This window comes from Ictalurus furcatus, chromosome 5 (assembly GCF_023375685.1).
Source record: "Ictalurus furcatus strain D&B chromosome 5, Billie_1.0, whole genome shotgun sequence".
Classification (NCBI taxonomy): Eukaryota; Metazoa; Chordata; class Actinopteri; order Siluriformes; family Ictaluridae; genus Ictalurus; species Ictalurus furcatus.
Window position 1 is genome coordinate 32,177,399 of NC_071259.1, and position 27,957 is coordinate 32,205,355.

The 27,957-nt window shown below is 44.1% G+C and overlaps 1 protein-coding gene across 1 annotated transcript; it reads left to right on the forward strand.

Annotated features, from left to right (window-relative positions):
• The first annotated feature begins 1,706 nt into the window (after positions 1-1,706).
• On the forward strand, positions 1,707-27,918 carry sh3gl1b (SH3-domain GRB2-like 1b). The gene is made up of 9 exons (XM_053625993.1): positions 1,707-2,176; positions 12,622-12,690; positions 15,004-15,076; positions 15,295-15,438; positions 17,063-17,196; positions 18,131-18,289; positions 19,133-19,236; positions 19,954-20,093; positions 24,391-27,918. The coding sequence occupies exons 1-9, from the start codon at positions 2,132-2,134 to the stop codon at positions 24,585-24,587; spliced, it is 1,065 nt and encodes a 354-aa protein (XP_053481968.1). The 5' UTR covers positions 1,707-2,131; the 3' UTR covers positions 24,588-27,918.
• Positions 27,919-27,957: the final 39 nt, after the last annotated feature.

The following is a 27,957-nucleotide window of genomic DNA, read 5'->3' on the forward strand; positions in this document are numbered from 1 at the left end:
GAAGGTGCTCAATGAGAACAAAAATGCAGAAAGAAAAGGAATTTCTCAGCAGCAGAATTGGGAGTTATATTAACTCATTTATACCAATTTATATGCAAATTTACTCAAAATTCAGGCACAAAACGTACGATTCGAACTAACTGGATTTTCATGAACGCCAAATTTCTTTCATGTTGCAGTAACCTCCTCCAGCAGGGTTTTTAGCTAGATGCTACTCTTTGTCCCTGACCCAATGAATTAGCATGAGAATATTTTCAATAGCGTCTACAAAGTACTTTTCTGAATAGCAGTGTTTCCTCAAGGGTGTAAATGTAAATGTAAAACTCCTACGACTGACTTACGAATAAATTAGTATCAGATTTGATGAATAAAGGCCCATTGTTTGGCAATAACGCAAGACAGAGCTTTTAACAAAGTTTTTTAACCCCCCCGGGTCTCCCCCTCTCCTTCTCTCTCTTTTTAAACATGAGAATGTTCTAGATCCTTGTTGAATGTTCGGTGAATATTATACGCTGAACTTTAGAACCCACACACACACGCAGACTCCTATAGTAAAACTAACTATACACAACTATACACTCTGCTATTTAACAGATTATTATAAGCACATTAACCCACTTCATTCAGTCAGTCAGAAATCTTATTCACATTATTCTCAATCGATTTACTGTATTCCGATTTAGGTGTATACATAAACGTTTTGATTCTGAATGAGCTCTCAGTCAGATTAGTAACAGATTATTATTATCCATCCATCCATTTTCTGTACCGCTTATCTCAGGGAACTCTGGGTACAAGGCGGGAGGCACCTTGGACGGGGTCCCAACCCATTGCAGGGCACAATCGCACACACACTCGTACACTACAGGCAATTTGGAAACGATCGGCCTACAACACGTGTCTTTGGACTGGGGGAGGCAAACCCCTGAAGCACGGGGAGAACGTACAAACTCTGCGCACACAGGGGAGACGCAGGATTCGAACCCCAAACCACTGAGATGTGAGGCAAATGTGCTCATCAATAAGCCACTGTGTATCCTATAATTATTAACAGTAGTAGTAGTAGTAGTATTTAGTATTAGTAGTATTAGTTGTATTATTATTAGTAGTAGTAGTAGTGTTATTATTATTATTATTATTAGTAGTAGTAGTAGTAGTGACACTACTATTATAGTGGTAATAGTAATAGTGTTTACACTACCATTAGTAGTAGTAGTATTGATAGTAATATTATTATTATTATAATCATCATCACTATTAGTAGTAGTAGTAGTAGTAATAGTAGTATTAGTAGCAGTATTATTATTATTATTAGTAGTAGTAGTAATAGTAGTAGTAGTATTAGTAGCAGTATTATTATTATTATTAGTAGTAGTAGTAGTAGTAGTAGTAGTAGTAGCAGTATTATTATTATTATTATTAGTAGTAGTAGTAGTAGTAGTATTAGTAGCAGTATTATTATTATTAGTAGTAGTAGTAGTAATAGTAGTAGTAGTATTAGTAGCAGTAGCATTAGTATTATTATTATTAGTAGTAGTATTAGTAATAGTAGTATTATTAGTAGTATTTTAGGTACCATGTCATTGTTCTAGAAAGTACCAGCTCGTGTATACAGCTCGAGTCCACCAGAGGGTGGTGTTGTACGCCATTTCCCCCCAACTTGCGCTCAGAAACGGCACCGCGCATGCGCAGGGAAGGAACGGTAACTCCGGAGTACAGGACCGCTAGCTAGGCTCTGCTTCTGAACCGCTGCTCCATTGAGCCGTAAAACCAGGAGGACGTCTCTACTGAACCTCTAACATTTTTACGGATATTTCCAAATCCAACAACTCTTTAAAAAAAAAAAATACTGTGCACCACAAGCGCTGGATTAACATTTACAAGAAAAAACAACAAAAAAAAACAAAAAAGCAAAAAGAAAACCCCCAGCCCGTTAGCCGCTGGATGTCTGCGCGTGCTGGTGTAGGAGAGAGGAGCTGCCTAGCTAACGTTCACATTCCCACCGCGCTCAGATCCGATTTCTGCGCCTGTTTTACTCATTAACGCCGTGTTTTCTTTACTCTGGACTGGTTTTTATAAGTTTATCAGAGTTCTACGTCGAAAAAACCCCCCCAAGGAGCCGCGTTTAAAGATGTCTGTTGCGGGTTTAAAGAAGCAGTTTTACAAAGCAAGCCAGGTTTGTTGTTATAACTTTCTTTCTTTCCTTTTTTTTTCTCTCCTTCTAACTAAAATCTATTTAAAAAAAAAAAAAAAAAAATGTTTTTAAACACATCATTTCATGTCTAGGTCTCGTCAGGAAACCTGTAATTAAACCATAACACGGTGTTTCAGTCAGATTAGATTAGATTAGATTAGATTAATATCTGGGTTATAACGGTTTATAACTTGATGTCTGTATTTATAACGCATACACAGCCATGAACAGTGACGTGTATGTTGGGGAAAATCCTATTTATTCTGTTGTTGAACTATTGATTTAACTTTGAAGTGTTTTTGCTGAGAAGTCACAGCTGGGCTCTTGCAGGGTTTCCTGCACACACAAAAAAAATAAATAAAATGCATTCAGCAAAGTTTAAATTTGCATATGTGACAAGTTTAACAAGCTTTATAACACTAAATAACAGGGTTGATCTGCACTGCAATGCCATAACACTGGTTTTGAGGTTACACCAGTTAGGAAAATATGTGCCACGTTTGCTATAACTGGCCTGGAACAAAAAAAAAAAAAAGAAAAAAAGAAAGCTACATCTAAGTGTGTGTAGATGTGGGTCAAGCTCAGGATCGTGCTGAGTCTGCTTAACCACTTCACCATGTTTTCCTCCATCATGCACCTTCAAAAAATTTCCCCTTTATTAAGCAGAAGTTTGGGTTGGTTCTGTTTTCAGAGCAGTAGGGTTCTGGGTTCGAGACGCCTCGCCTCGCCTCGCCTCACCTCACCTCGCCGCCCACTGCTGCGCCCGTTCTGGAAAGCAGTTCATTTTCCTGCTCATTTCTTACTGAGACACATAATCCAAGTCTCAACGTCCCTCATGAAATCAACATCTTTGTGGCGTTTAGTACGAAGATGCCCGCCGTGAGGCTATCTCCAAAAGATCTAAAGTCGCTCAACAGTTTTGATGACATCATTCTGCACTTCAGCTTCTCGTCAGATTCTCTGTCCAATCAGACGCTCTGTAGGATCTGAAGTGTCCGGCCGCCTCCCCCAACATTGTAAAAAGCGTTGGCGTTGTCGAGCGAGAGAAATCGCGACAGCGTGCCCGGGTCTTTGCGTAAACGTGTCTCGGGTAAGAAGGAAACGAAGAATTCGAATTCGTTCACTTTGAGGAAGGCGGTGTTTGTGCCAGCTCACGGCATTGTGACGAGCGTTTTAAAATCCGCATACGTTGTTTCTCACGTTTTTTTTTTTTCTTTTATACTGTAGACTCGCTGTGCTTCAGGTGTGTGTGTTTGTGAGGTGATATCGTACACCTTCTGTATGTAAACGTTAAATCAGTGTAGATCAGTGAGTGTGTTTACACTTAAAAAAAAAATTAAAAAAAAAATCTGATATTCCAGAACGAAATCAGGGTTTTTTGGGTTTTTTTTCATCCAACATGTTTACATGCAATTAAATAATCTAATAATGGGAATACTCCACGTTTACATGGTTCAATCAGTGATCAGATTTCTTTCTAAACTCCAGACTGACATGGTTCAATCAGTAATCCGATTTCTTCCTAAACTCGGGTTTACACGGTTCAATCAGTAATCCGATTTCTTTCAGGAATCCTGGTGTGTGTTGGTTGAAAGCTACGCAGTCAGAGGTGTTGTTTTAAACAGGAACAAATCCATTAATCCAGTAAAATGGGGTCAAGCAGATTTTTGGGGTGTGTATAACGTCTAACCTCTCACTTCCTTTTCGCTGATTGTAGCGGGAAACTCAGCTGGCTGACCGCTTCCCAACTTCCTGTCAGGAATGGCCTCCCCCATGAGAGAGAGAGAGAGAGAGAGAGAGAGAGAGAGAGAGAGAGAGAGAGGAACGAGAGCGTGTCCTACAGAGAGGAAGAGGAGAGTTAGAGCAGGACAAAATGGAGCCCTGCTTTGTTGTTTGGCTTTAGGCCAAAGAGGAGCTGTGTATTTGCTAGCAAACAGACGTGTGTGTGTGTGTGTGTGTGTGTGTGTGTGTGTGTGGCCTGGCTGTCAGAGTGATTGGACTGCAGTGGTGCTGCATGCAGTTCGTGCCAGAGTTCCATTATAATCAATACAGCTCAGAGAGAAACGCTGCCAAAGACCAAGTCGGTCAGCGACAGTCCTGCCTTCGCCTCGTAGTCTTTTCCTTTCCCGTGATGCTTTGCTGCATTCCACACGGATAGACAGCAAACTGGGTTTAGGTGCTAAATGTACGTACACCAGTTATACCCTTTACATTTCACGTTAAAGGGTTAGTTTACGCACTGCGATCCCTAATACGTGACTGATTTCGGATCAGGTTAACGCTGGCGTTGTGGGAACGATACGCAAAGTTAAAAAAAATACACTCCGTTGGCGAGCCACGATCCTGTCGTTAAAAAACAAAAACAATCTGCAGTAATAAAGAGCGCGAGTCGTGCTCTGGAGGAAACGTTAAAAACACTTTACAGTACGGTTAAACAGATTTTCCCCACAGCGCTGTCGAGTTCTGCACTCTGATTGGTCCGAAGGTGTCGATTAATTCTGTAGAACAGCGTCTCTGACAGTAACGCAGGTTTTATATCAGCGCGCCCGTTCTAACACGTTATCGTTTCGATAGTAACGGCTCGTTCGCGTGTCATCGGATAATCGACGTGGTGAAGTTTCGCGGAAGGAGAAATGTGTTTGTTTAACGTTTCCGGAAGGAGTCTCCAGTGTCAGCACTTTGTAACAGTCGGAGTTAAAGCAGTAACGTAAGTAAGTTTTCCGACACGTTCAGGACAGAGGAGTTTACGCTTTCTCAGTAAAGTGACAAGCTGCATTTATTCAATCGTATTCACTTAGAGAGAGAGAGAGAGGAGAAGAAGAAACAAAGAACAAAAAGATAGAGAGGCTGGTGAGGGAACGACTGTTTATAGCTGCTATAACGTAAGCGAGACCAGGCGCTAACTGTTCTATGGATGTTCCACGACGTTAAATGTAACTATAAACAGATTTTTTTTTTCAAACCTGTCATCATTGGCAAATTGCTGTGGTGTAAGAGGAATAAAAAACTAAATAATCGACATCCGCTGACCCCTAGTGGTGTGTGGCGGAATTGCAGGGGGTCAGTGGGAAAGTTAAAAATGTTTAAACAATATCTTTATATATATATATATATATTTATTTTTGCTAAGTGTATCAAAATATATTCAAATATATCACACGCCCATCAAATGTAATAATTTAAAATGAACCAATTTGCGTTATTAGCATGCATTCACAATCATCACGCTAGCCGAGCTGACGATCGTTCATCGACGGCTTTATTTAAAATTTATTCGCAAACGAAACGCTAATTTGCAAAACCCTACGAGCGATAGACAAGTTCGAGCGCCGCGTTGACGGATAAAATAAACGAAAGATCCTTCAGAGAGTCAAATTGAATGTCGCACCAACAATAAAATGTAAAAAAAAAAAAAAAAAATTAAAAAATCTTGAAAAGTTTGGATTCAACTTTAAAATGTCCAATGTAAATACTGTTAATGTTAAATATTAACAAAATAAAAGTAACATATATAGAAACGACTGTTTAATATATAAGCCTGTAATTGGTCCTTGTGGATTGTTCGAAAGATGCTCGGGGTCCGGAGCTCACGGAAGGTTGAGAAACGCTGGTCTAGGGTTTATGTACTACACGCGCTTTTAGAGAAAGCTATTTAAAAAAGTCCCTCAGTATTAAACGGTATTATTTATTCCTACATAAACACGCATCATCTCTGGTTTTGATCCCACGGTACGAGTTAATGATGGAGCTCGGAGTGAATTAACGCGGATCAGATGCCTCGTAAAAACCAGAGACCAGACCCGGCCCGTGCGTTGGATCGGATTTTGTGTAATAAAACACGCGGGAAACAATCGGATGGAATTTTTGCCTGAAGACTTTCCTCAAATCTGGCTCCGTTTCCGAGTCGGCACCGAGTGAGCGATTCGTGTCGTGTCCAGCGGGTTCTTTCGTTTCGTAAAGCTGTTCGGGTTGTGGTTTTGTTACTCAGAGCAGGTTACGAGGTCGTAGACGTTCCAGCGGCTGATTGAACGGCTCCGTCAGTTGCAGGATGAGTCAGGCGGGACTTCACACACAACGGATTCTTCCTGTGTAGGGGATTTCTGCACGACTCGTCTCTCTGGATGTGATCGCTGAAGAATCGAAGCCTCGGACGATTGTTTTTTTTTTAAATGAAAAAGTTCAGTACGATGACTCGTAACTGACGCGGTTTGCTCGAATCGGCGACATCGCTACTCGCACGGCCTTCCGCGGTGATTTTTGTTGCTAAACGAGACCTTTTAGCTGTGCTCGTGTTCGACGCACGTGACTCGGAGACGTCGCATGACACGTCTTGGCCCGGATCTGCGGTAATTTCGAAAACGAATACCGCGGAGCTTGCTCGATTTTCAGAAACAGGAAGTCGGCGCTCGGGATTATTTTCTTACCTCCGTGTGGACGTGTTATGGTCACGTGACCTAATAACGATCGTGCGAAAGTTTTTAATACGCTCCGATAGTTATACCGTTATCGACTTTATGTTATACGTTCAGTTTGAAGAGGTGTGTGTGGTCTGAGGACGTGTGGAATTCCTAGTGCGTTTTTTCAGCGTGAAGACACGCCCATTTCTGTGACGTCTACAGAGTTCGCTTTTCCCACGTGAATCGATCAGAACTGCTACGGACGCGTTCCAGGAAACGTAACGCTGCGACTCGTAAATCTCTGAACTCCGATTAGGGTTACGTCCGCGTTAATCCGGAAACCGTATTTTGAAAAACGTTTTTAAGATGCTTTCCGTCCACGCTGGCGTTTTTCGAAACGTACGAAAGCGCTCACGCAGGCGTAAAAAACGTAAGACGCTTTGGTCAGGCATTTATTTTCTTTCCGTCCCCTCGAGCGTGTGCACCGTGAAGCGGTGAACTGTTTCTCGCTCAGCACGAATGGCCTTTTAATTATTAATCCTGTTTTACATTCGCCAGCTGACGAGCGCATCCCAGAGCACAGACGCCACACGTGTGTGTTTATCTGTGGTGGAAAATGCACACACGCACACGTGCGCACGCACGCGTATCAAACGAGACTTCATTTGCTGCCACCTTTGACCTGTGCTGCTGGAATGAAGTTCTCACGATGGACGTTACTGTGTCTAAACGGAGTTGATGGCTTTCCTTCGGAGTGTCCGCGTGAGGAACGGGACAGGGTGGCAGGACGTACCGTACGGCGATTTCCGACGACGACGTCCACATGTATTTTGTCCTACGAATACAGGGTGTCCCACAAGCCTCCGTACGCAGGGGAGTTATGTTTGCTGGAACCACGTCGGTCATGTGTCCGTCAGTGCATGTTACCCGACGTCCACTTCTTCCCGGTCGGTCCGGAACACCCCTTCCAGTCTTTTTGAAGTTTGGCGACAGCGTCGTGTGTGCGACGCGCTCGCCATGTTTCCCCTTGAAGTCCATCGCAAGCTCGCCACAGCTTCCCGATCCGACGGGAGAGTGATTTCAATACGTTCTTCTTTTGTCAGAGGCGTTCTTAAAGGCTTTGCTTTTAGCTTTTGCTAAAAGGTGTTCGTTTCCCCACCGATGTATGTATGTATGGAGACTTCCTGTGCGTTCATTTACCCGTTATAATGCTTTCATAAGGTTATTCGTTACATTACAGCATTTGGCAGACGCCCTTATCCAGAGCGACTTACAATTATCTCATGTACACAACTGAGCAACAGTGTTATAATGATTTACGAAGACATTTTATGCAGCGTAGAGCAGTGTTTATGACGCGTTTATAACTCGTTAACATAATGCATTATAAGCAGCGTTTATAGCACGTTACTGTACGTCACTAATCCCGAAGAAATTCCCTTCTGGTTTCTTTGGTAATGGTTTTATAATACGTTATGAACACTGCTACTACCGACGTGTAATAAACGGTAACGCGTTTATAAGATGGACGACGCCTTACGAATGCTTTATGACTTCTTGTTCTTTTAATTGTCCTGTTTTCGTGCCAGTATGGAGGTAGGTAGATTCCTGCAGTATTACAACAATAAAATCGTATGACTTTTCAACAGCATCAACGATGTTCAACAAGAATTCTAGGATTTTTTCCTGCCCAGACATTTTGGAAGGCTATTCCATATGTATCTTCTGAGTGAAAGCGTCATGTAGTGTTTAGGAAAGCTTTATAGCATGATATCGACGCTTATATACGATTATAATTACGACTCTCACAGAAAATGTTACGTAGATCATACATAGGTCATACGTGGGTCATACGTAGGTCATACATAGATCATACGTAGGTCATACATAGATCATACGTAGATCATACGTAGATAATACGTAGGTCATACGTGGATCATACGTAGATCATACATAGATCATACATAGATCATACGTAGGTCATACGTAGATCATACATAGATCATACATAGATCATACATAGATCATACGTAGATCATACGTAGGTCATACGTAGATCATACATAGATCATCCGTAGATCATCCGTAGATCATACGTAGATCATACGTAGATAATACGTAGGTCATACGTGGATCATACGTAGATCATACGTAGATCATACGTAGATCATACGTAGATAATACGTAGGTCATACGTGGATCATACGTAGATCATACGTAGATCATACGTAGATCATACGTAGGTCATACGTAGATCATACATAGATCATCCGTAGATCATACGTAGATAATACGTAGATCATACGTAGATAATACGTAGGTCATACGTGGATCATACGTAGGTCATACATAGATCATACGTAGATCATACGTAGGTCATACGTAGGTCATACATAGATCATCCGTAGATCATACGTAGATAATACGTAGGTCATACGTGGATCATACGTAGGTCATACGTAGATCATACGTAGATCATACGTAGGTCATACGTAGATCTTACGTAGATCATACATAGGTCATACGTAGATCATACGTGGATCATACCTAGGTCATACGTAGGTCATACGTAGGTCATACGTAGATCATACGTAGGTCATACGTAGGTCATACGTAGGTCATACGTGGATCATACGTAGGTCATACGTGGATCATACGTAGGTCATACATAGATCATACGTAGATCATACGTAGGTCATACGTAGGTCATACGTGGATCATACGTAGGTCATACGTAGATCATACGTAGGTCATACGTAGATCATACGTAGATCATACGTAGGTCATACGTAGGTCATACGTGGATCATACGTGGATCATACGTAGATCATACGTAGGTCATACGTGGATCATACGTGGATCATACGTAGGTCATACATGGATCATACGTAGGTCATACGTGGATCATACGTAGGTCATACGTGGATCATACGTAGGTCATACGTAGGTCATACGTAGGTCATACGTGGATCATACGTAGGTCATACGTGGATCATACGTAGGTCATACGTGGATCATACGTAGGTCATATGTAGATCATACATAGGTCATACGTAGATCATACGTAGGTCATACGTAGGTCATACGTGGATCATACGTAGGTCATATGTAGGTCACACGTAGGTCACACGTAGCCAGCGAAATAAACAGCAAATCTGGTGCATTCGTTTTAGATATACGGATATACGTTGTAATCACGGTTAGTTATAAGACGAACGGAATACGTTAGGCTACTAAATACTCGTTAAGGCGTTGTGGGCGTTTCCGCGGAAACCACTTATTTCCGAGCCGGGTTGTTAGAAAAGCGCTTGCCGTGCGTGTCATCAGGGGATCACGTTCCCGTTACAGGACTTTACCTATAAAAGCAGGAGGAGACGGTTATCCGGTGTAACTACTCAAAACTCAGATAGACGCTTCCGGAAGGAAACCTCCCGAGTTCTGACGTTAAAAGAAGCAGAGCGCGGAGTCCGTGTTAATCACGGCGCACGGATACATCGGCAGAAAGTAGAGAGGGCGCGAGAGAAAACTTTCGCTTAACAGCCGCCCACACCGCCCGGCGCGGTCGAGGGTGCCAATACTTTCATCTTTTCGTGAAAATACAGAGGAGTTTGAGCACAAAGTCTTGTCAGAAGGTGTTAAGAACACTGTTGTGTAACAGTGGAGAGAGAGAGAGTGTGTGGGAACTGGCAAGAGCTAAAACTGGAGGGGAAAACATTTATGGAAATAAATTGGCTATTAAGTGAAAGTGAAATTTGGCTCTCTCTCTCTCTCTCTCGCTCTCTCTCTCTCGCTCTCTCTCTCGCTCTCTCTTCCCCCTGAGCTCTGAGACTGGTCACCGTGTGGGTATGTGTGTGTGTGTGTGTGTGTGTGGGATGTTTGTACATGTGTGTAAATGTTTCATCAGATTTTCCTTTTCCACAGCGACAGATTTACTGAAGTAAAACGGACGCCAGAGAAAACGTCGGATTTAAACGTGTCCTGTAAATGTCATTTTAAATGCCCGGAGGGGGGGAAAAAAAGAAAAAAAAGTATGTTCTTCGCATTAGTTCCGTCTTCCTCTTCACCGAGCACATGTTTGAAATTAGCGTTCAGCTGACGTGGTCTCAGAAACACGCAGCGCCGTCACTGCGTAGATAAAACGCTGAGTTAAAGCGCGAGGGGGAGGGGGAGAGGGGGGATCCTCATCCGGATCGCCCGAGAGACGAGCGCGTGTCGTGGACCAGGGGGTCGGCACTAACTTTCTGGGGCGTGGGACTGAAGGCGGAGCTTATTAAACACGTTCACTGCAGATGAAGAATATGGTGCAAGCATTTTGGAAAGTAAAGAGAGGGAGAAAAGAGGGAAAGGAGAGCAAATCCTGTACAGTCGTTTCGGGTTCTGGGCGTGTCCCGAATATCCGAATTAACGTCTACGTAGCGTAGTAATTTTTATACTGTATGCACTCGGACTCACAGCATCAACTGAAATCAAAACGGTACAAAACTTAAAACCAGACGTACAGAACTTTCTGTAACGACGGAAATCGGCCACGGGTTACCGAGCTCGTTCGTGATACTGACCGCAGGCTTACCTTTAGCCACACCCACAAAACTCCATAAAAGGCAACGAGAGCTGAAAATCGACTAAGTGGCGAAAGAGCGCTAAATCTTCCAGTAGCGCAGCTCGGCCACTGCAGCGTGTCGGCTACCACGGACCCACACGACTAGCTCCTCCTCCTCCCATCATAGGGTGCCGTTACTTTCGTCTTCATTGAATACCTATACTTCTATAGTCTTAATTTAAGGATTTATTTCAATTAGTGAGTCTACTTATACGTAGGCACAACATGAGGAGGATACCAACGTATGTTTCCAAACTACAGACGCCTTATTTGAATTTTTGAATGTTGAATTAAACTAAAACCTGTATAGAGATATTTAAATATCAACGCCCTAATTAGGGGCGTGTCTCAATCAGGTCTCTAGGTGGTGAATCAGCACATCATGTGCACGAGTTGAGGCACTGGTAAGGACACTGGCTCGCTGCACATTGGGACACCGATGACTCGATTTTTCCGGAGACGTGACCACGTACTCGCGTTGTAAAACGTCAGCGGTGACCGATATCTTTCTGACTTTATATGGCGTATAAATCTGTTGGCTTAATCACACACTTTTCCGTCACGGTACTTCAAGCAGGATCGTAGGCTAGGGCTAGCGGATTTTTTAAATAATACTCGTTCGACGCTTAAAAGTCGTGAGACGCAAACAAACCGTATACAGAACGTCAAATAAACTTAAAAATCGCTAACGTAAGTAAATCATTTACTTATCAAATCATACAACAACGATAACAAAGCTACGTATTTGTTGACCAAGTTGGCTGATCGATCGTCCGCCATTTTTTTTCTTCCTTCGAGCAAACATGGCGTCGTTTCCAGTAAGGGAACATAGTGAGCGCCGATGCTCCCATGGTTTTTGCGGTGCATTGTGGGATTAATTTAGGGAGTCAACGTTCCAGTGCACTTGAAGGATTCTGCGATTGAGACAGCGTTTAAAATGGCCGCTTCACCGATCTGACTACCGAACTAGGGAGCTGATTGAGACGCACCCATAGGACAGCAGCCATTTTAAGACACGTCCCAAACACGACGGACATCATAAAAGTGGTTAAAAAAAAATAGTGGCTAAACTCCGAGACGTCCTCAAGTGCGTTCATGCGGTGCGTGTTTCTAGCCCCGCCCACATCCGTATTAGTAAATTAAAAAAATTTATATGAATAGATTTTTAAAAAAAAACAAAAAACCTTGACATCTTTCAGCACAGCATTATTTAACAGCTTCCAATAAAAAAAATGTTTTGAAGATGTTATTTCTCGCACGATTATTTTGGTTTCGTGGTCTTGTTATGGATTTGCTCCAGTTCTCCAGTACTGGTGAAATTCATGATCATCATCTTCCTCATTCCTCACATTTACTTTGCTATGTTGCTCGATTTGTGTGATACGGGGTGCAGGTTTTGCTAACCGATGATGAACTCTGTCCGTCTGCAGATGGTGAGCGAGAAGGTTGGTGGAGCAGAAGGAACCAAGCTGGATGAAGAATTCAAAGACCTGGAGAGAGTAAGAATGTTTGGTGTTTTTTCTTCTTTCCTTCTGAAGTGTGGATAATGTTATTGATGAAACCGAACGCGGATTGAGATTCAGAGACGTACAGTAAAACTGAACACCTGCGCGATGATCGTACGTGCCAATCAAGGGGCCAACGTTTACGCTTTAGCCGCGGCGTTTGCGATTTTTGAGCCGGTTCACCGAAGGGGAAAGGACGTGAGACGTCAAAGATGCGCGTTTGCGTTCCCTTCGCGGTTACTTTGACTTTACCTAGGTGAACTTTGACCTTAATCTTAAAAGCCAGTCTTTAAGACCTCAGTCTTAACAAAACTGAGGTTATTTATTTGCCGTAAGTCATTCTTTTTCTACCTAGCCTACTGAGTTTAAACGTTATCGTTTTATTGTGGCAGTTAATAAGATTAGTATACGGCGTGTTTTCTGAACAGAAATAACGTAATTTTCTTTTTCTTTTCTAATTAATATCTCGAGTATTCCGTGTTCCTGTTTGGGCCGAAAGCGATTTGATTTGTCCCGTATTTTTCTTTCGTGTCCAAATTCTGATTTTTGTACTGTACCTGATCCTCAGCTGTATAAATAAGTGGGTAAATATCTTTCACTACAGCTGTGCAGGTTCATGTGGACGCGAGTTCGGTTGAGGGCGGGGTCGGAGGGGGCGGAGTTGGGGTAATATCCTGTTTATCTCTCTGCCTGTTAGGATTATATTGTTAGAACTATTGGCACTTGTGTACACGTTTTTATTGTTGAACAAAAGCAGCAGCGAAATCTCTCCGTTCGGTGTTTATAGCCCAGGCTCGTGCGCTTGCTGTTATTGCACAACACGGCGGATCGGATTTCACAGTCAGACGCTCCTGGCAGCTGGAACGGGGTGTTTTGTTCACATCCTACACCTAACCCCTTTGTTGAATTTGAGTGTTTAAGTGTTTGGAGGATTCCAGGACTCCAATTGAATTTCCGTCCTAAACCCCCACCCATCACAGCAGAAGTTCTAGTGTTTACTGCCTAAGTGGAAAATATAGAGCAGGTCACACAGTGTTTGTATAGGACAGCTACAGCCATCGTCAAAGTCGACCATGCTCTCTTAGTGGGAGGGGCATACTCCTCGTCCTCTGTCAATCACGGCTCGTGTATGTGGAAGAGGGCGGATAGCGCTTTCCTCCGATTCTGACGCAGCAGTCTGAAAAGATGCGGTTAGTCTCGGACGAAGCACGTGTTAGCGTTCACGCTCCCCAGTTGGTCGCCGCGGTACGACGGAGGGGAAGACTAAATGGCCGAGACTAAATTAGGGAGAAAACTACAAACGTTTAATAACGTCATCTTTTAGTCGCTGCGCGTATCCGGAACGTTACGCACTACACGTGTCGCTTGTATCAGATCCTTCTTGTCTTGAGGGTATGCAGACTTTTGCACTGAGCTGCGTGTAATTATTAAACACACAGCGACTCACGTGCTCAGTGGTGTTGATGTAATGCTGGTATTAATATGTAATGCTACTGTAACACACACCGTTGAGGGAAATGTCAGCTGTACTTAACCCGCTGCTCTCTGTGCTGTGGGAAGTGACACCTGTTACAGCCACTCATAACAACTGCCGCACACACACACACACACACACACAATTTGAAAGATGAAAATGATTAAACCTTTTCAGAAACGTGCCACGTGATCGACCAATCACCAATTCACAACTTTCGGGGGAACAGGGATTACGTCCTTTCATCGGTATCCTAGTGGCTGTCCCGTACAGTTACTCCAGTACTGCAGGTGGCGCTGTTTTTTTTAAAAAAAAAAGTCATGAGTGTTTCAACAACTACAGGAAGAAGATCGCCGTTCCTCCGAGTCCTCCATCTTGGAACGAATCAGCTTGGGTACGCTTCGTTTGTAACGACCGTTCATAGGCTCGGTTACGTAGCGAGCGTTGCTGCTAACGCGCACGACACAGCGGGCGAAAAACCCCCGCACGCCGTCCGTTTCCTCCGCGATTACATCGGGTTTCTCACGGAAGCCAGACGACCGTCATCTCCGCATGAAGTATGCCGTGGACTTTTAGCGAGGCGACGTAAAGTTATTTACGCTGTTTTCGATTTAAAATATTTCATTCCCAACATTCCAGTGTAATGAACGGAACCGCTACGTGACGCGACGTCCAACTTTAACCGTAGCAGCCCGAATTCTCTCGGTTTTCTGCCTCGCAAGCGACAACGACGACAAACCGCGCATGTGTGTGTGTGTGTGTGTAGTACGAACATGAGTGTGTGTCGCTTTGTGTAGTGACTCTCGTTTCTCTTTTCTTTTGTTTTTTTGCAGAAAGTGGATGTGACTAGCAAAGCCGTGGTGGAGGTCATCTCCAAAACCTCGGAGTACCTGCAGCCCAACCCAGGTAAGAGCAGCGCCGCGTGCTGAGGCCGTTTATTTTCTCTCCTCGTGAATTATATTCTCTCGCAGGTCTTACTGAGCATGCTCAGGGCTAAATATTCAAATACAGCGTCCCGTTATTGAGTTTTTAACGTTCGGGAGGTTAGTCAGTTTCACTCTCTCTCTCTCTCTGTGTGTGTGTGTGTGTGTGTGTGTGTGTGTGTGTGTGTGTGTGTGTGTCAGCGTCCCGTGCCAAGCTCTCCATGCTGAACACCATGTCCAAAATCCGTGGGCAGGTGAAGAGCCCCGGATACCCGCAGGCAGAGGGACTGCTGGGAGAGTGCATGGCCAAATACGGCCGTGACCTCGGAGAGGACACCAACTTCGGTGAGTCCACACACACGCACACTCCACACCCCCTCAACAGCCGACCGTACTGGACAAGTAATCCCAATCTTTAGAGAATACGGTCACGTTAAACAGACGTCTGAAAAGCAGTGTGAGCTGAGGATTGTCCTTAATTACTGCGTTACTATTATGATGATTTCTGGCGAAAACGAATCGACACCTCCTGACCAATCAGAGTCCAGAATCGTAGCACACGCACGTACGTGCGGTTGACGTATAGACATGAACCTGGAGCATTTCTGGACGTGCGCGTGTTCGCGTACGGTCGCTTTCAAAATGATCGGCACCCGTCATGGAAACGGACGTAACCTCCTGACAGAGGCAACCAGGAATATCCTGATTCTTCATCCCGTTAATCTGTGCAAAACAGGAGCAAAGCATCAGTGAGGGTCTGGAAGCTTTTCAACCAAAATCCATCCAACCATTCCACTGTAAAAAAAAAATATATATATATAATTATATATACATAATTTGAACTTCAGGAGCTGCATTTTGAGGATCGCGATCATAAAAAGGCGTAGTTCAGAGCGCGACTCCTCCCGACGTCTTGTTGTTGTACGTGCCACAATATTCGACTTTAGAACTGGAGAGAAACGTGAATTTGTGATCTTTGTGTCCCTCAGCGTCCTTCTCGGGACTTGTTATTTTATAATAACCATATCGTGGTATTCTCTCGGAGGGTGTTGCTTCCGGAGCCTCCTTTAGCAGAAATTACACGGTGTTATATTTAACATCTGACCAGGATTAAAACTGAACCGAGAACGAACCGTGAAGCTCAGAAACCCACGCGGCTCGGTTTGACTCGGTTTGACTCAGCCGACGTCGGACGAAAGGTTACGGCTTCGTTAACGGATCTCCGTCCGGAGCGACTCGTCTTTGACGGCACAAACGATACGGTTCCCTGGAAGTTAAATATAGGCCGAGGTTGGCCGTTTAAAAAGGACAGGCTTGTTGTGTTCATCCGCTTTGTTTCCATGGAGACGCTGACATTTGTGTCCTTGCGTCTTCTTAAAAACCAATAATGATGTTTAGCGCAGAAAAATCCCCCGGGCTTCAGACTCTCGTTTTCATCAGACACGACAGACCGACTGATGTAGTGTAATTACTTGCGTTATAAACGATCGTATCACTGATCCGATCTTGAATCCAACTGAACGAGTTTGTGTTGTACTGTAATCGATTGAATTCTGGATTCCGATTGGTCAGGAGGTGTTCAGTCATCTGCTGTAATCGCGGGTTCATACGGTATTTAACGCGCTCGTTCTAATACGTTATCGTTTCTATAGCAACGGCTCGTTCACAGGGACGTGTGACGGATTAATCGAGTTTTTTCTGAAACTCGATCAACCGTTTACCGACTGTCTGTAGCTGCTGTGACGTAAGTGAGAACAGGAAGTAACTTGTTTCACAGATGTTCCACAACATTAAAAGTGACTACAGACTGACCGACGTGACGTATCGTGCTTTTAATTAATAACACTCTCGATCCTCAGAGAATTGCCGTGGTGTAAGAGGAATAAAACACTGCTATAGGAGTGTAGTACGTAGTCGGCTTTCCGCTACGCCACGATGATGTAACCGACGCGGCGTTTTCTCGCCACAGGAGCCGCGCTGATCGACGCCGGTGAGACTATGAAGAGACTCGCAGAGGTGAAGGACTCGCTGGACATCGACGTCAAGCAGAACTTTATCGACCCTCTACAAGGCCTGTGTGACAAGGACCTGAGAGAGATACAGGTGACACGAGCTTCCTGAACAACCGACCGGCAACGGACACGGAGATAAACCTGGAAAACTAAAGACTCGGTCCTCGTAATGATCCTTTTTAGAAAGAAAAATTACAGTATAAAATACAGTATGAGAGCCAATCAGGTTTCAGTATGCAAATCAACACCACAAAGCACTGGTTTAGCTGAGGAAACTGGGCGGGCATTGGCACGTTTATAAAATCGTGACTTACTTTTCCAGCCTGTTCGCCGCCCCGTCCTGACTTTTTCGAGACGTGTCGCGGCCGTCGAATTCAAAACCTTTTTTTAAAAAAAAAATGTGATATGTTGTCCCACGTTCTATTGTGAACAACGTACGGGTTCATGAGATTTGCAAATCGTCGCATTCTGTTTCTATTGAGACGTTACACGGCGTCCCAACTTTTTTGGTATTGGGAACGGCTTGTAAATGCTAACAGCTTTATTAGGAATTCGGCTGTATTGAAATACAGTACTTGAGCACAGGGAGTAGGAAAGAAGCACACGTGTGAAGGGCTGACAACTATGACGCTAAGCAGGATGACGTGATGAATATGCTAATTAGCGCGTGACGTCACACCGTCACTCACCTGGAGCGTATTGACGTTACGGTGAAGACGAAGCAATGCCTGGGAAATGCAAATACAGTCCAACATACTGGCTGGAAAAGGTGCATTATATATTTAGGTTGTGTTTTATTATTATTATTATTATTATTATTATTATTATTTTGGAATTTATAAAAAGAAGAAGTAAAGCATATGTATGATTGACGTTTCTTGTATAGTCAGTGCTTGAAAAATCCTTGAAAGTCCTGGAATTTCATTATGAATCATCTGTAGGAACCATGCTGGGAACGTGACGTGAACGTGAACGACTTTAAAAGCCTTTTTTTTTTATTTTTATTTCCCCCCCTGGTCCTGCAGCATCATCTGAAGAAGCTGGAAGGTCGTCGGCTGGATTACGACTACAAGAAAAAGCGCCTGGGCAAAATCCCGGACGAGGAGGTGAAGCAGGCGCTGGAGAAGTTCCACGAGTCCAAAGAGGTGGCGGAGATCAGCATGTACAACCTGCTGGAGACTGACGTAAGCAAACCAGAACGGCTCTGACATCCTGGTCTGGGTGATCATCCTTACATCGCTTTAGAGGCGTTTCCCGTCAGGCCCGCGTGAGAAATAAAACGCTTTCGGAGTTATCTCAGACCGTTACAAAGCGCTGACGCTGGAGACTCCTTCTATAAAAATACTCTCAGAGCTGCTGTTCTAGAAACTTCCTCAACACCTTCTGACCAATCACGATCCAGAGTCTACTGAAAGTCTTTATGGGTATGAGAGGTACATTTGGGATGTAGTTCAGGGCTGTGTTTGTTTGCGCGGCTTCTTGTAGACTTTGATCTGAGAGGTTGTTTGATGTTTTTATTGCTACGCTGGTCGGGCCTCGGGTTGGGTTCTCCAGCCTGCCGTGTGTCATTACAGTGGTTTAGTCACAGCTCACAGCCCAGCCCACTTTTCTAAAGTTGCAGCAGATCTTTCTCACAGTCTGTAAGAAGATCCTGGGTTTGTTTTTATTTCTGGGTTTTGTCCCTGGAGAGCTCAGAGCGCCCCCTACTGGATCATCAGAACACTGCACTGACGTATTTGTGTTGATTTGTTTATAAAGGATGAAATAAATAACTGAGGGTTATTGTTCCAGGTGTTATTGCTGACAGATTTCTGAATGTTAGGATCTGAATGAGGGCACACATGGGGTGTGTGTGTGTGTGTGTGTTTTCCTCTCTGCTTTTAAACAGAAAGTTATTTATTAACGCGACAGAAACTATTTGTTTTTTGATAGGGAAAAGGAATGTGTGTGTGTGTGTGTGTGTGTGCGACTGATCAAGTGAAGAAGGGGTATTTATAAGGTGTGTGTGTGTGTGTTTCTCTCTGCAGATAGAGCAGGTGAGCCAGCTCTCGTCACTGGTGGAGGCGCAGTTACAGTATCACAAACAGGCTGTACTGATCCTCGAAGAGCTCTCTGACAAACTGAAAGACAGGTAGGTAGGTAGGGGTGTGTGATTGACAGATTTCATCCTTCCTTCCTGTTTCCTTGTTCCTTACTTCCTTCCCTCCCTCCACTCCTTCCTTCCTCCTTTGTCCTTCTTTTACTCCTTCCTTCCTCCCTCCTGTGTCTTTGTCCTTTCTTTCTTTTCCCGTTCCTTACTTCTTTATTTCCTTCTTTCTTCCTCCTAATTTGTCCTTTTCTTGTTTTCTCCTCCCTTTATTACTTCTCTCCTTTCTCCTTTCCTTCCTTCTTTATTTCTTCTTTCTTTTCTCACTTCTTTCTTTTCTTCTTTCTCTCTCTCCCTCCTTTTTCCCCCCTCTCTGTCTCCTTAGAGTAACTTTAATAGCCCATCAAAATATAACTAACGTGTATATACACACAGAGCAGCAGAGAGGGATTTAAAAAAAAAAAAAAAAAAGGCAAAAGAGACGCTCTTATTTACGGAACTTGCTCGAAACGTCCAGCGTTTTTTCTCGGCGCACAGTTCCTGAGAGTAGAATTTTTCGGATTTGTTCTTCCTTGCTTAGATACATCATGGCCTGTAAAAATATCCTCGTTAACCCCGGTGATGCCGGACCTATGGGAAACCCTGAATATAGAATAGAGAGGAAGTGTTCACTCTAGACAGAAGTTTGCATGACGGGGCATAATGACCTGCTCATTACTTCTCTCTCTCTCTCTCTCTCTCTCTCTCTGTGTGTGTGTGTAGGATTCACGAGGCCCAGTCTCATCCCCGTAAAGAGTACATCCCCAAACCCAAACCAGTCTTCGACTTCGGAGAAACCAACGAGCAGTCGAACGGAGGCTTCACGCCCGTGTCCTCTGCTCCTCCTCCCATCCGGACTACAGGTAAGTCGTGTGACCTCCCTCCGACGCCAGGCGCTCCGCCCGCACCACGGATTTCTGTCATCGGACAGTACGAGCAGTTAAGAGTGCAGTCGGAATTTAAATACAACATTTACTAATTGTTTTGATGAAATAATCGTTTGATAATATAACATGGACTAGCGTATCAGGATTAGATCGTCCTAAACGTTCCACAGCTGAAGGACTGAGAGAGGAGACCTTTATCGCGTTACATCTCCACTGGCTGAATAATTATTTAGGCCACGTTTTATTAAGTCTTTCCCTCAATTTATTTATATAATACATGAGCACTAGGGCGGCATGATATTGAAGAATAACATGATATGCGATTCAATAATGCTATAAGAGTGTAAAAGAAAATTGAGATATATATAGTATAATAATGAAAAAGAAAAACATGTAAATATGATGTTTAAAGCTCTAATATCACCAGTAAGCAAATATGGTGGATATATTGAGTTTCCACTAATTAAAATGTAGTTATAAATGGATTAAAAAAAAGTTTGACCTGTCTTTTTTTAATAAGTAAATATATGTATATATATTTTTTAAATGTGGAACATGAATAAAACAGACATTCTGAAACAGGGAAATGATCAAGCTCATGGTGATGACAGACACCGCTCTGTCCTTGATTATTTTCCTAGAACAGCATGACACGGAGTGTTTTATTCCTCACTTTATGACACCAGTGCCGCGAGTTAATTCCTACTCTCTGATCTTTACCACTTTTTTCCCCCCCCTCGCTCACAAACTGACGATGAGAGAAACCGTTAAAGAGACAATGTACACTGTGTGTGTGTTGTTATGGGTCGGTGGCAGGGTGTGATACCGCCGCCTGGCCGCGTGTGTGTGTGTGTGTGTGTGTGTGTGTGAGAGAGAGAGAGAGAGAGAGAGAGAGAGAGAGATGGCAGGACGAGAGGGCAGCTGTCCGCCTCTCATCACTCCGTGACCCCGTTTTTGTTTTTCCTCCTCTGACCTCATCAGATCAGTTGCTCAAGCGCGGCCGGTCGGCGTGGAAACCCAGACTGAGTGAGTCCGAGGAGCGTGTAAACGTGTGCATGTGTGCATGTGTGTGTGTGTTTTAGGGGGAAATAAGACGTGAAGACGGATCGGAACGAGAAAGGGATCTCGTGCAAACGTCCGGCGGGTCGCCTCAGAAGACGCTGTTTAGTTACAGTGTACATGTTTGCGTCATAACGTTTATATTAAAAGTAAATAAATAAATAAGCAGTACAAGTCCGTCTAAATCAGACTGAATCTATGTGGTTTAAATAAGGGATGTAAAGCTCAGGCTTCCGTGAGAGGCGTTCTCAGTTCTTACACTCGATGTCTGACGATACCACTGACTTCTGACGCACAGCTCCGCCTCCAAACTGTATGCCCCGCCCTTTGCCTGAATCTGGTTGTTGTGTGGAGCGCTGAGGGATAAAGCCAGGAAGGCCTGGAATTAGGGCTCAATGAGGCCTGCAGGCTTTATCATGACACTGTTCAAACAAAGTCTGTTGCAGCACGGCACGCACCGGACGGTCGGTTACGTAACCTCCGAACGAGTTCCAGAGAAGCGGATCGTGCTGCGCAAGTGGTACTGCTTAACACCACGCCTGAGATTCCTCCATGTTTACACGCACATGTAGGACAAGGAGAGGAGGGAGGGGCTGGGGGTGTGTGTGTGTGTGCTTAACAGCTGTAGGCATGTATACAGTATAATCACACGACAGCGTTATCATGAACACGTAAACGTAGTTACGCATTGTTCTAGGATTGTTATATAAACGTACCGTTGATAGCTTCGATACTCTCAGCAGCGCGTACTGCAGCATTTCTATATCGCAACATCGATAGAACATGGATAGAATAAGGATATATTGCCTGACCCTGATCACATCCCTGTGTTGAGTGCAGGAGGAGGGAGTACTGTAGTGGAACGTGTCACATTTTGGCCAGAAATGAGAGGCGGCTTCACCGGACTACAGCTTTCTTCCTTTCTTTTTCTTGTGCTCCTTTCCTTACTAACTTCTATTCTTTTTTCTTTTCTTCCATTTGTCCTTTTCTTTCCCTTCCCCCCCCCCACATTCTGTTTCCTTCCTCCCTCCTTCCTTTCTTTTTTCCTTCCTTCCTCCCTCCCTTTCCGCCCTTCTCACATTCCTTTCTCATTTGCTTCCTTCTTTCCTTCCTTTTTTAATTTCCTTCTTTATTTCTTCTTTCCTACCTTCTTTCCCACATTCTTTGTTTCCTCCATTCCTCCCCTTTTTTCTTCTTTCCTTTGTCCCTTATTTTTCTTTCCTTCCTTCCCCCCCTACATCGTTTCCTTCCTCCCTTCTTTCTTTCTTTTTTCCTTCCTTCCTTCCCTTCTTCCTTCCTTCCCACCCTTCTTACATTCCTTTCTCATTTGCTTCCTTCTCTCCTTCCTATTTTAATTTCCTTCTTTATTTCTTCTTCTTCTTCTTTCCTTCATTCTTTCCTTTCCTCCCTTTCTCCTGTTGTCTGTCTGTCTTTCTTTCTTAATCCTTTACATTTCCTTTTCTTTCTTTCCTTCCTCTCCATTTGTCCTCCTTTTCCTACGTTTTCTCCTTTTTAACCTCCTTTCCGGCTTTCTTTCCCACATTCTTTGTTTCCTCCGTTCCTCCCCTCTTTTCTTCTTTCCTTCGTCCCTTACTTTCTTTCTTTCCCTTCATCCTCCCTTTGTCCTTCCATCCTCCTTTCTTTGTATTTCTTCTCATTTGCTTCCTTTTCTTACTCCCCCTTTAAATTTTCCTCTTTCTTACTTTCCTTCCATCCTCCTGTATTTCTCCTTTCCGTCCTTTCTCACCTCTTTATTTCCCTCTCATTAGCACGAGAATCAGCGTAACTATACGCGTTGCTAATAAAACGCGCACCGTACTCCGACAGTTTAAACGTGTACAATAGTTAACCTTTAACTAAATCGGGCGAGTCGTTAAGAACAAATTCATCTTCACACTGTCAGCGTGAAAGAAGGGATGAAAGAAGGGATGAAGGGTGAATAACGGCTCTGCGGCGGCGTGCCAGGCTGCTGAATGACCTTTCAGCTGAAGTTAATTAAACACAGATCGATCAATGATATTGGCACGTGGCTCAGGGGCCGAGGCTTCACCCGGAGTTCACACTAACACGGTGACTGCAGTGGGGTTGATTTCGTCTCCGCTCACTAACACACGTCGCACCGCTGCTTAAGCACTTCTGGAGATTTAACGGACGTGCGGGTTTCTCGGCAGGACGAAGGGGTGCGCGTCGCCCAACAGGAGGATCCGGTGAATCGAAACCAAAGCATGCAGGAGATCGTGGTCCCGTTATCGCGTTTCCTCCCAGCGCTGCGGAAACGGTTTTATTTACCTTAAAAGGGAAGAGCGTTTAGGATCTAGTCACCGTTCTTAAAGGGTCATGAATCACTAAATTACATTTTCTGAGATGTTAACGCAGGCGCTCGTGTCGCACGTCATAAAAGACGACGTCAGCATCCGTTCGTTTTAATGAGAAGATGCTGCGTCTTAATTATTCATATCGCTTTCCTAGGACGGTTGCTCGCCCACCTCTTCCGGCTCTGCCTCGCCACGCCCACTCCCCTCCCTTCTTCTCACAGCCGGCCACGCCCATTTAAGTTGCATTTTTCAAAATGATTGTGAGGTAGACCTGAGCTGAAAGAGGGGGGGTTTCACGACCCTTTAAAAGCACATTAGTTAGTAAGTTAGCAGCAGAAGGTGCGAGGGAGGAATGTAAATGTTGTTCGACATGTTGTTTGAAGGCCGACGGTTTTTTTTTTGGGACGAGGTTTTTCCCAGAAGGCCGTCTGCCGTCATTGCACTTAATGCAACGATAAGAACGACGCGCTTCGGCTTCGTGCTCGCGAGTTCAACAACGAGCCGTGTCTGTCTGCCAGACTGCAGCAGGAGATCATGCTGCGTTCAAGTCCTGTAGGAAATATCGCACTCACCACTCAGGAACTCGTATTTTCCTGTGAGTTGGGGGCGTGCCAATAAGAAAAGGCACAGCAAACGTCATGTCTTGGAACAAAAAAAAAAAAAAGTTTTTCCCCCTCCTTGACCAAAATGCTTTGAACACACACCTACAAACTTCTGAGGACTTGAAGGCAGCATTAATCCAGGTTGTAAATGCAACGTTTTCACTTTTTTTTTTTTTATTTCAAACTAACACGAGTGCACCGAGTGCCTAACACACCACCCCAACAACCTGTCGTCTTCTGTCTCCTTACGCCTCTTAACATTTTTCACTCCGTGTGTGTGTGTGTGTGTGTGTGTAGCTTCAGTGGAGCAGCCGTGCTGTAAGGCCCTGTACGACTTCGAGCCAGAGAACGAGGGCGAGCTGGGCTTCCGCGAGGGCGACGTCATCACCCTGACCAGCCAGATCGACGAGAACTGGTTCGAGGGCGCGCTGCGCGGCCAGTCGGGATTCTTCCCTCGCAACTACGTCGAGGTGATCGTCCCACTGTCGCGCTAAACAGAGAGAGAGAGAGAGAGAGAGCGCGAGCGAGAGAGAGAGGACAGCGAAAGAAGGGATTGACGGAGGGTTTTACAGCCATGTCAGCACCTGAACTCTGGCACTTTGACCTCTTATGAAGGAAAGAACTATTTCTTCACATTCCAGAAGAAGAAAGGAACGAGCGACTGACGACTGGGACTGACCGATTTTAAACCTGGTAGAAGTCGGACGGACTAACGTGACTTTAACGCACTTTCCGCTCACCGTACGCTAACTTTCACTGAACTGACAGTTAAACGCGACTCCCGTCTGATCGCGCGATTTTAAATTTCAACCTCTCCCCTCACGTCACACTTCAGCACAGGGGTGTGGTCCTCTTTCATCCTTGCGATCGATGGTCACAATACGCTTTTTTATTGAGGATATCAGTCCTTCGGAAACGTTTTAAACCGACTCTAAAGCGCCTGTAAAGTATTTTTAAAGCACTGAACGAAGAAATGTATCATTTTTCATCTTTTTTTTTTTTATTTCATGAATGCCGCACTCCTGCTCATTAGCAACCCTCAGAAGAAAAAAAATAAATAAATAAATCGAATGCGTCGGGTATCTTTGAAAATATCTTCCTGTCTTCCGTGAGATTATATTTTCGCCACATCGTCCACTCGCTGTTTTTATCCTTAAAGCTACACTAAGGAACCGAGAATAAATAAATAAATAAATAAATAAATAAATAAATAAACTCTACAAATGTACCATTAGTGTATCGTTAAGGGCAGGGATCCCATAATCCAATCCAGGACTAGTGTTGATGGAGGGAAAAAAACAAAACACTCTGTACTGTAACCTCAAATAGAGATCCTCTGACTGACCCGACGCCTCCTGACTGCCCCCTGCTGGTCAGGGTGTGATTTTAAGGACTGTTTGGACGTTGACTCTGTTGGCACTGTGGGCTGCGTGTGTTACAGCCGCTCAGTGTGTAGCGTTCCTGAGCCACACACACACACGTACAGGAGCTTCATACACAACTCTCAATATATATATTAATTACACACGTAAGAAGTTGTTTTATATTTGCTTTAGTGGTTTTCTTATCCTATTTTCCAGACTATAAGTGTGTCAGAACTCATGCACTAACCAAACTAATACATTTAGGTTTTCGACAGTCCGGCTTTAGTTAGATTAGTTAGTTTGATCTTTTTCGGCTCCTGAATTCTGCATACAAAAATTTCTTTTAAAATTACGAACACTTAACTACTGTTGATTTTTCAGGATTCACCTCAAGGCTAATAAACAAGAATAAAAATTCAGCACGGCGTTACAGCGACACTCACAGGACAAACACTATACTAGACCGCACCTGTAGAGGGCGCTGAAGTGCTGTTTTAGAGGCAGCGCTTACGCAAAGTAAAAACATATGCGACTTAACCAACCAACACACACACACACACACAGTCCGATATCGTTGTGCGATTATAGTCTGGAAAATACGCCCATCTTGACACACTGATTCGCCTCATTAAGGTGATGAAGGAAGTGTGCGGTGTGTTAGAGGAGGAAAAAACACTAAACCGTGCAGCTTCGCCACAGCGAGGGATTGCTGAGAAACATGTTTACAGAACTTGTCGTTTCTGTACAATATAACCCGTGTACACTACGTGAACAGTTAAAAACACTACACCACCCCGTCTCCTGGGAAATAAGCGAAACGGAATCGTCTTTTATTACGAGGAAGGAGATCACCGCACTACAGTGAGCTGAGAGAGAACGTGACCGCGCGCGTGCAGGAAAACGGCCAAACCGCTTTGCGCTATCGCAGTGTACAGGATGTGTTAGGCTTTAACGTGTTGCCTGGTTTGAGCTTCTGTAATCTGTGTAGATGATACTGCAGGCAGTGTCCCCCCCCAGCCCCACCCCTCCCTCCCACACACACACACACACAAATAACTTTTCCGCGCCAGTGGGCAGGGCCGACGGTGTGATGATGTAAAAGTAGGTGTCGATATCTTGCTGCAAGGGGCAGTCGGTATGCAAATGTTATTTGCCCGTGTGACGTCACAAATCCCGCCACATCCAAACGAGCCGTTTTTTTTGCTGCTCGGTTAAATAGACGCTCTTTTTGAACCGAGGAGGACGTATTACGCTGTGAAACCTGAGTGACGTTTTAATGGAACAACCTCCTCGTAGGTCAGGAAAATCACGCCATGACTCCTTTAAACTTTCCGTTATGAACAGCGACACCGCCGGGAAGCCCCGCCCCCTCCCATCTCGTCCCGTGGTGCCCGCGACCGGTCGCCCTCTCTCTGACGCAGTAAACGAATAGTTCGAGGTCATTGATATGAAGTGAATTCCATCATCGTACGCACGTTCGGGTTGAAAAAAAATCAACATCGCACAAGCCTGAGTGACGTGTCGAAATATAGACAGACAGATATCGAGTGAAAATAATGAAATGGATCTCCAGGATCAGGGCTTCTGTACACACACACACACACACACACACACACACAATGAGAGGAGTACCACGATTTTCAGGCTTTGGATGCGTGTGTTAAAGTGTGTATGATAACGTGACGCGCGTTATTTCACGACGCAGGCGGCAAAAGTTTTGAGCCTCGACCTCGACGCGTCTCGCATGCTAGAGTCCTTCGTTTTTAAAGTCACTTGCCCGGGTAATGTTAACATTTTCACTGCCTTGTTTACAGTGTGTGTGCGCACACGTGTGTGTGTGTGAGAAATTCCTATTCAACATAAAACGAAGATGGAGAAGAACGAGCCGGCTCGCGTGCCTCGAGGACGCCGCGAACGAGAACGCTAGGACACCAAACGGATTCCCATCGGCACCGTGTTTTCTCTCCGTCCCCTCGTACCGTTTGTTTTTTTTGTTTGTTTTTTTTTAAAAAGGGCTCGGTGTGTTTCTGGCTTCGGCATGAGCTGTGTACAGACGTACAAGCATGAGTACATATGTGCCTTCGCAGCAACACTACAGTTGGTAAAATAAAGGAGTTATTTTTCCATCTAATCCACCAGAGTGCCAGAATAATTTTACACACTTAAAAAAAAAAAAAAAACAATTTAAAAAAAATTATTCCGGTAGTCTTCTTTAGTATTATATTATTTTTCTATGTACACATCTGTTTTTTAATTAATTATTTGCATGTTAGGTCTATATGATAGCTTGCTAATGTATGTTTTAGTTTGTTTTAAAAAAAAAAAAAAAATCTGGTTTGTCTTGAAAGGAAAAAAAAACAACTAACTAGATTATCCTGTTATTCCTGAATATCCTGTACACCTGAATATTTGTACTTGCTTTCTCCCCATCTTTTACGTAAATAAATGTGGAAAAACCTCGCCCTGGGACCACGTGTGTAATCATGAGATGACGAAATGC

Coding starts and splice junctions, on each gene's coding strand:
- sh3gl1b (XM_053625993.1), top strand. CDS start 2,132: ATGTCTGTTGCGGGTTTAAAGAAGCAGTTTTACAAAGCAAGCCAG. Junction 15,077..15,294: donor GTACCTGCAGCCCAACCCAG/GTAAGAGCAGCG, acceptor TGTGTGTGTCAG/CGTCCCGTGCCAAGCTCTCC. Junction 19,237..19,953: donor TCTGACAAACTGAAAGACAG/GTAGGTAGGTAG, acceptor GTGTGTGTGTAG/GATTCACGAGGCCCAGTCTC.